This window comes from Mugil cephalus, chromosome 14 (genome assembly GCF_022458985.1).
Source record: "Mugil cephalus isolate CIBA_MC_2020 chromosome 14, CIBA_Mcephalus_1.1, whole genome shotgun sequence".
Classification (NCBI taxonomy): domain Eukaryota; kingdom Metazoa; phylum Chordata; class Actinopteri; order Mugiliformes; family Mugilidae; genus Mugil; species Mugil cephalus.
This window is the reverse complement of record NC_061783.1, coordinates 19,252,321-19,261,175: the sequence shown is the minus strand read 5'-3', so window position 1 is coordinate 19,261,175 and position 8,855 is coordinate 19,252,321. Positions and strand designations below refer to the sequence as shown.

Genomic DNA, 8,855 nt, shown 5'->3' with positions numbered 1-8,855 from the left:
CTGTCAGGATTAGGTTCTTGTCAAAGTCTCTCAAATTCCCCCTTCGTCTCCTTTGTCCCATTTGGAGACAGAGGTTTCACTTGCTGCCTGATTTATATCCCATGATGCCCAGACAATCTGCATTATTCACCAGTGGTCATAATGTTACGGCTGATCGGTGGAGTTTACGTTTTTAATTAGTTTTGCCATTTACATAAAATGAAGTTGCTGAAAATGTTTGTTTAAGTCAGTTTCCTTTTAGTTGTCGTCGCTCCTTTGTCAAATTCTCTGTAATTTACTTGTAATGTTGTTGTTTTTTTTAAGGGAAAACTGTTTAACTTTGTCACATCGACAAACAGGTCTCACAAACAAGGGATATTTGTCGCCTCAGTCTCCGAAGTAATGTTCACGTATATCTGGGATATGTACTTCTACTACCTGTATTAACCGTGCTGCATCCGATCCAGTAACTACAAGATGATGTTTGTTTTTTTTTTGTGGGTTTTACATAGGAAAATATGTGTTGTCGTTGCCTTAACTGCCTGGACTCATCAACAATTTGCTGCCTGTGATTACTAGACATGAAAGGGCAGAAAATAATGAAATGACTGTTAAACAATAATAATAATAAAAAAAAGTTAAATGTTCCGAAGCTTCTGTTTTCTTTAAAATCTAAACCAGCATTTTTTCATTGAAGTCACTTGTTGAGTAAATTTATGACGCCAGGAGAATGTGTCCTAACTACAAACATAAACAAATAACTAATATTAAATGTAAGGGTGTAAATTTTGCAGTTCAGAGTTAGAATAATGGTTAGAATAATTGCTAATCGAATAATTCCTCCTCCAGGTTTGCTTTGAGCTGAGGAACCAAATGTTCTCTGATCTGTGTTGTACCTTTTGTATCTCGTAGCCTGTCCTTTCTGGGTGGGGGGATGGAGGGGGGTGGGGGTGTAGAGTTAGCTGCATGTTATTTTAGGGTGGTGATAAAAATAATAATTCTCTAAGGGGCAATAAAGTCCAACTAAGAACACAAGAAGCACAAAGGCTGGAAGTGAGGAAACGGCTTCGCAGCTCTTCAGAGGACGAGCTCTCGGCTTCTACGGCTGGAAGCAGGCGCCACTTCATTAGGTACAACCTGCAACAGTCCAGCATTAAATCATGAATGTTAACGGTGTTTGGCAGCAGTTTAAAATGATTCAGCTGCGTTTCATTTTTAGGCTGCGGTTCCTATTATTTTGGTGTTTCAGTCAGTGGGCTACGGTAAATAACAAACACTTTAGTATTTAATTCAGCACCACAAACTACATCCTCCAGAATGAGAATGATCATCCAGGTCTGTTCTGTTAGAATGAAATTCATTTAACATTGGTTCACATTCATGCACTGCTACTTTTTTCTAAACAGATAGAATAATATAAAAGGACAGGTTGTTAAAATTAAACCAAAAAGAAAATATTTTATAGTTATTCTTTAACCTCCTGAGACCCAGCGTCCTCATACGGGGACATTACGTTTTATATTTGTAGCAGCTTATTCTGCTTCATTTACACCTGTTGTCCTCATAGGGAGGGTCAACGCGCTTGTTTATTTACATTTATTAACTTTTCTGGTTTGATATGACATGCAAAATTAACAAATTAACAAGTACTTTTTTCATATTTTGTTACACATTGGTGACTTAAATTGTAATATACACTGAAATAATCTGTGTCCACATTAATCTTACCTTAAAGAAATTAAGATGATCTATCTAAATAGATAGTGAGGAATAAAGAATGAACAGAACAAGCGTCCACTTTGTTTTTCTGTTTTTGTTGTCAGGGTTATGACCCTCTCAGCTGCAGGAATCACGAATTTGCCTTAAAGCTCAACAACAAGTATGACTTCAGTTTGATCCACAGCCCGGTGTGATGTTTTTCTGTTAAGTCTGTCTCATTCATGTCAACACTTTCCATCAGTATCAATGCACCTTATTATATATTACATATGTACTTCTGCAAATCTTACATATTTTTGCTTCTATTATTTTATTTTCATTGTTTTTCTTTTTACTAGTGTTTTTTTTTTTTGTATGTTCAACCAGGGGCGTCACTATTATTATTAAATTATTAAATTATTATTTCAGTCTGTTTTTAAACAACAAACACAAGTTCCAACAGTGACTATCACTAACTGATAAACACAGAGGCTCTGATGACTTTCGCTCACAGCACAATAATTGTGTGCTCTCAGATATTTTCAAGTCGCACACAGATTACATACTTGATTAAAATGTTGGAATTTCAAGCCCTTATTTACAGGTGTATGATCACATTTAAGTTATCAGAAATAATTATTTATTTAACCTCATATTCTGGTCATTTTATGTTGGATTTGTCAGAACCTCAGTGCTCTTCATTGGCTTGTCAACAACTTTTAGTGTGTATATACGTGTATGTGTGTGGGTGCATGTGTATATACGGAGGGTGATATTTTTGCTCTTGTTTGTCTGTTAATTTTAACCCTTGTGAAGCACTTTGTGCTGCATGCACATTAAAATAAATGCTGTTGATTTGCTCTGATTTAATTAAAATCGTGTCACTGGCTGCTGTGTGCGACTGTTACATAAAGTTACATCAATCTTTTTTTGCGGCACCATTTTCACCTCTGCTCCCATGATCCCCTTAAGAGGCATTAATGAATTCTGTAGATTCCTGAAAGCGTCATTCAGGAAAGAAACCCTCAGAGGTTTCGGGGGCGAGGTGGACGGTGGACGGAGGACGAAAAATCACAACATGTGATGTACGTGGACGACCCCGGGAGACTCGGCAGTGGAGGCACTTAAGACAACGATCTGTTAACCCAAACATGTGTCATGGTTGGCTGCATGCTCTCACACCCACTCGCCTCCAAGGAGGGTTTAATCCCTCAGTGCACACACACACACACACACACTCAGGACGCTGAGCAGGACTTTGGCTTCTTTCTCTCTGCAGAAAACTCCCCACCAAACAGCATGTGAGTATCTGCACACATTTATTCACTTATTCTTCTGATTTGAGCTTTGAAATCTGCTCTAAATGAATAAATTATTTATTATTTATTATGTGCAACCTGTTAAAATCTGCTGTTATTTTTAAAAACAACTTTATAATTCACTGAGAAAATTTATAAATGAAGGAGATTCTTCAAATTTATAACAAATAATTCTTCTTTTTTTTTTGTTTTAATTCTGCTTTAGGGACTTGATCTCAGGCTATTTTTTTTTTCAAATCTCTTCACTCATCACAGACTGCATGCTCTTTTTATTTTATTTTAAACAATGGTCAGATGTTTTCTCAGCTTACGGGGCGGCGGTAGCAGAAGGCGGTCGCGTTTCCTTCGCTGCGTGCTCGACGTTTGAAGCGGCTTCAAGCCGAAAACCCTCGCTGCGATCAAACAAACACAAACCAGATCTGGATCTCTGCGTGAAACTTTTGAAGCACGTGACGAAGTTTCGGGTCACGTGACCTGACGGACAATCAGCGGTCGGTTTAACGAGGAGGAGGATTTAAGAAAGGAGTAAAGATTAACTAGATGCTGGAATAAGTTTAGTACTCAAAGAGATGCTTCCTGAGGTTGACGCGTTAAAATACGACGCTGCCTGTTATTCTCTCTGTCATTTTAATATTTAACAGAATCATAAATCAAGGAAGAGCCATATAGTTTGTTATTGTCATGCAGGAAGGTTTAGTATTTTAACTGTAACTGTAAGGACCTGCTACTTCTTTAAGTTTCACATTAATGGGTCCAAATGTGTTTTCCCTGACTGATTTTATGGATCATAAGAATATAATTGATTTAATTTATAATCCTCAAATGTCTAAACTTGGCTCTAATAAAAGGTGAAGCCTATTTTCAAACAACAAATTTGTGGTTTTCTAATAATTTCCTCCAAATGCTCCTTATAATAACTTTTATTGAAGGGAAATGATTATCAATTTATCAATGAAGCTTTAAATAATGATAATAAAATGTTGCATTAGACAAATATCACTTTTTGGCTTTTTAGTTTGTGCACTGACCAGTGTTGTGTAGGGTCTTATTATGCTTCTACAAAAATGTTGAAATGTTTTAATTAAGTTTCACATTGAATTGTTACTTCAGTATCTTTATTTTAACTGTTATCATTAACAGACTTTTACTAAATATCATTACATGTTTGGAGCCCGTTTTACAGATGCTGTATAGAGTACTATAATAAAAATCTAGTTCATACACGGCTAGAAGCTTCTAACCTCGTCAAAATTTACTCCAAAAGGATGCAAGTCTGTTGCGTTTTGCGACAAATCATGAAAATCTAGTTCAGATTTGAATCCTTAGGTTTTTAAAGTTTGTTGTTTGTTTGAGCGTGTGACCATGCTAGCAGCTCCGTGAGGCTGTTTACCAGCTAATCGTTCCAGAATTACAAAACTTATCACCAAAGCCACTGAGATTTATCATCTTCATCATCTAATTGATCATTTAATAAAGTAAAAAAAGTCAGTCTGGACTAGGAATGGGCATCGATAACCAACTGGTTCAATTCACTGATATCATTAGCCCTCATGTTTATCGATTCCCCTTATCTATAATTTTCGTGCTGAATCTTTACATCCCGGTCCAGATGGTGACGGCAACTGTCATAAAATGTAAGAAGAAGAAGAATCTTTAGGTCGAAGCACGTGATTCACATCACGTGATGACAAGACGAGATGGGAGAGACTGAAACGGTCCAAAGTGTGACTTCACTTCACTAAAAGGGACTGTAACTGCAACAACGTGCAACTTATCCGGCACCTTAATTTTCAAGCGAGGGCAGTAACACCACCAACATGATGAAGCATCTGTCGACGACGCACGGCATTAAACACCCAGAGTGCCACGTGTTTGACAATCTCTGGTCAACGAGTGCAGCTATCGCTAAGTATTAGCAGAGCAGAGCTAGTGAGGATCCAGAGACCGATTTCCTATTTGTTTTCCTACACAAGCTCTTCTCTCTTGTTTAGAAACTCAATAAAGTTTCTATTGTTTACACACAAAATTCAGGAATTGATCAATAAGGAATCGGACCGATAAGCAGAATGGATAATGGCATCGGTATCAATAACACCTCATCGATGTCCATCCCTAGTTCAGACTCTACGTAAACTTTCAGTGGATCACCAACGTTTCACTCAACGAATCCTGTATGTGTTGATTAATCTAACACTAAATAAACTTAATGTGTCTCCTTAAATTCCCAGCTCCTGTGTTTAGCCAGAAGGACCCACTATGTCCCTTCTCACCCACCTGTTGGCGTGTCTGTTCGGGATGGGCTCCTGGGTCTCCATCAACGGCCTGTGGGTGGAGCTGCCTCTGGTCGTCCCTCAGATCCCAGAGGGCTGGTTCCTGCCCTCGTACCTCTCCGTCATCATCCAGATGGCCAACGTCGGGCCGCTCTTCGTCACCCTGATGCATCGCTTCCGTCCGGGCGCCCTCAACGAGACGGCCATCATATACGTGATCATCGGCCTGGGGACCGTGGCCACCTTCCTGCTGGGCTTCTTCTGGAAGGAGACGGTGGTGGTGGCGGGCGCCCATCGCAGCGTGGCGCTCCTCGTTCTGACTTTCTTCCTCGCTGTCGTTGACTGCACCTCCTCCGTCACCTTCCTGCCCTTCATGATGCGCCTCAAGCCTCAGTACCTGACCACCTACTTCATCGGGGAGGGGGTGAGCGGCCTGCTGCCGGCTCTGGTGGCTCTGATCCAGGGCGTCGGGGTCGTCCACTGTATAAACAGCACAGAGTCTCTGAACTACACCCTCAACTCCTCCTACATCGCACCAACCTACGACCTCCAGGCGCACTATCAGCCCGCAAACTTCTCCACTGAGGTGTTTTTCTTCTTCCTCAGCGCCATGATGCTGGTGTGTCTCGTGGCCTTCCTGCTGCTGAACTACCACCCGTCCGTGTCCAGGGATCCCACCACCAGCAGCAGGTACGCCAACGGGACGAAACAGGAAGCTCAGACAACCAGGACGTGGGCCGAGCAGAAGCCCATGATGGACCCGTACAGGCCCGCAGGCCAGGAGCCCAAGAGCAGCTTCGGCAGCGGCTCCTACAGCTGGATGCAGGTGTTGTACATCTTCGTGATTCTGGGCTGGGTGAACGCGCTGAGCAACGTGGTCCTCCCCTCGGTGCAGTCCTACTCCTGCATGCCGTACGGGAACAACGCCTACCACTTAGCGGCAACTCTGGCCGCCCTGTCCAACCCTCTGGCCTGCTTCATCGCCATGTTCCTCTCAGTCAGGTCAGCGTGCTGTAGACACAAGCATCATAAGGGTTGTTGATTCACTCCGAAATTACTGCAGCAGTGTTGGTATTAAAGCAAACAAACTTCTTTTTGAAACATGCAAAAACTCCATAAAGTTTCTTCAAAACATAATCGACTGTAAGAAATTAAATTGCAGAAGAAATTAAAAACTAAAAACAAAAACAACAATTTTTTACACTCTTACACTTTAGATTTATAAAACAGAGCAAAGACATTTTTAGGACAATAATTTCTAACTATGGTAGCTGCAACAAATTCAGGTAAAATATTTTTGTAATTAACCCTTTAAGACCTAAACATGCGCCTGCACCAAAAAAGACTGCGGTATTTGAATTAGTTTAAGTCACCGATGGATAAAATTCAAAGTGTGGGTGAACACTGAGAAGTTGCGCTTCCTTTGGGGAAAAAAAAGTTGCCATTACGGTAATGATGATGCACCGCTGCTTTCGGCTGCAGGATGGGGAGCGATACAAGACGAAGTTTAAAATGAAGTTAGTTATACTCTTTGAGATGTCAAGAAGGTCTTCCAGGCAAAAGCACAACTTCCCTGTGTTCAGCCACACTTTTGCCAGTGGAGCAAACCACTATGAGTTACGGTAATTCAAATACCGCGTGCTTTAACATATCACCGGCGATACGTTCAGGCTTTAAACGGTGAAGTTTCAGGAAAGAAAAAAAAAAATGTTTTAAGACTTTTAACAAATGGATGAAGTAGCTTCAAGACGGCGTTATTTTAATTATGACATCATCATTTTGATGTATTAATTATAATATGAAAATAGTATATATTCCGCTTTTTGTTTTGAGATACATGATGATTTAAACGCCTTTAAATTATATATTTTCTTGTCTTTTAACTGATCTTTCTGACATTTAATGCATGAAAATATAAGACTGCTGCTCTTTGGAGTCAGGTCAGGTCAGATTTAAACTGTAAAGGTCCAGGATGCACATCATCTAAACTCAACACTGATTCCAGATCCCTGCTGCTGATGGGAGCTCTGACTGTGCTGGGTAGTGGAGTTGGAGCCTACATCATGAGCATGGCGGTGCTGAGTCCATGTCCACTGCTGGTTAATGACTCCTCAGGAGGTGTTGTCATTGTGAGTGTACTGTTATGTTTCATTAATAAATTTCCTTCTAATTTAGATTTAAAACAAAATTAAACCAGTCAGTAAATTAAGCATCGAAGGAGAATAACCGTCTGAAGCACTCACCTGTCTCTGCTCCACAGGTGTTGGCCTGGGTCCTGTTCATTCTCACTCTGTCCTATGTGAAGGTGATCATCGGGGTCATCCTGCGTGACGAGGGCTACAGCGCCCTCGTGTGGTGCGGAGCTGTGGTGCAGCTGGGCTCCCTGCTGGGGGCCGTGACCATGTTCCCTCTGGTCAGTGTGTACGGCCTCTTCACATCAGGAGACCCCTGCAACACAAAATGTCCCTGAATGAAGAAGAAGACTCTCTATATTAACCAGAAAGAATATTATTATGTCAGCATCGGTTTGAGGCCATTTTTATTTATGTCACTTTCAAATCCAGTTCATATTTACCTTTTATAAATCCACCCTGACATCAAGATGCACGCTCAGATTGTTATTATTATTATTTTTTCTTGAGGAGATACAAGGCTTCAAGAACAAAAGTTGACACAATGAAGCAGGTGACAGATTCACAGCGCCACCAATAAAACAATTAAATTGTTTTGTAAGTAAAGATGTTCATTTAAAAAAAAAAAAAAAAAAGAAGAAGAAGCATGTTGATATTTTATTTCACTTTATTAAAACTTTCAGGAGTTACTGTGTTAAAAGTATCTTTGTGTGTATAGATGCACTGACTAGAAACATTATGTGTAATATGTTGTAATCATTCTGCACTGTTTTTATTTACATGTGTTTTAATCATGTGTGTATAGTATGATAGTATCTCACACATAAAGATGTACAACATTAATCTCCTCTGTTTTCATCTGTACTGATGAATGTATAAGTCATTAGAATCGATTGACTGAAAATTTATTGACACCAACATTAATCTCATGAAGACTACATGTAATAGTTAGTTATAGTTCCCTTTAATTTCAAGTGCTAACCTGAACATGCAAGTTAACAACTTCCCACAGATGTTTCACAATAAGAGCATCATTAAGAATTGAGTGGAGCATGCTCACTGAAACAGTAGGGGCTAAATATAATATAAAACAGATGCAGGTCATGTTAAATTTGTGTTAACTGTGTCATGCAGTAACTTTTAACAATGCAACCGGGAGCGAGATCTCTTAATAAAATACAGTAAATTACTCTTGTGAAACAGATGTAATTAGAGTAAAATTGTTCTCTGTAGTGTAGGTAGATAAAGGTCTCAGTCACATTCACGTAAAATAATCCTATTTGTATGAATTTCATATGATATTTCTAAAGGATATTTTATTTTCACAGACCCCTTGTAATTGCACCGCTGACCACTAGGTGTACCACTGGGTACGGCCGCACTTTTCCAGTGCCACAAAAACAAAACAAAACATGTTTCTTATTTGCATTGTGATTGGTTTTCTTTGCATATTACAG

General features: G+C 39.8%; 1 protein-coding gene across 1 annotated transcript; it reads left to right on the top strand.

Annotated features, from left to right (window-relative positions):
* The first annotated feature begins 2,736 nt into the window (after positions 1 to 2,736).
* si:ch73-196l6.5 (riboflavin transporter 2) lies at positions 2,737 to 8,241 on the top strand. The gene is made up of 4 exons (XM_047605265.1): positions 2,737 to 2,978; positions 5,225 to 6,268; positions 7,272 to 7,395; positions 7,527 to 8,241. Exons 2-4 carry the CDS (start codon positions 5,253 to 5,255, stop codon positions 7,734 to 7,736), a joined length of 1,350 nt encoding a protein of 449 aa, XP_047461221.1. The 5' UTR covers positions 2,737 to 2,978; positions 5,225 to 5,252; the 3' UTR covers positions 7,737 to 8,241.
* The last annotated feature ends 614 nt before the right edge of the window (positions 8,242 to 8,855 follow it).

What these genes read in the sequence shown, in the direction of transcription:
- si:ch73-196l6.5 (XM_047605265.1), top strand. Translation starts at nt 5,253, where the DNA reads ATGTCCCTTCTCACCCACCTGTTGGCGTGTCTGTTCGGGATGGGCTCC. An exon ending in GCCATGTTCCTCTCAGTCAG is followed by an intron (nt 6,269 to 7,271) that starts GTCAGCGTGCTG and finishes CACTGATTCCAG; the next exon opens with ATCCCTGCTGCTGATGGGAG. An exon ending in CCTCAGGAGGTGTTGTCATT is followed by an intron (nt 7,396 to 7,526) that starts GTGAGTGTACTG and finishes TCTGCTCCACAG; the next exon opens with GTGTTGGCCTGGGTCCTGTT.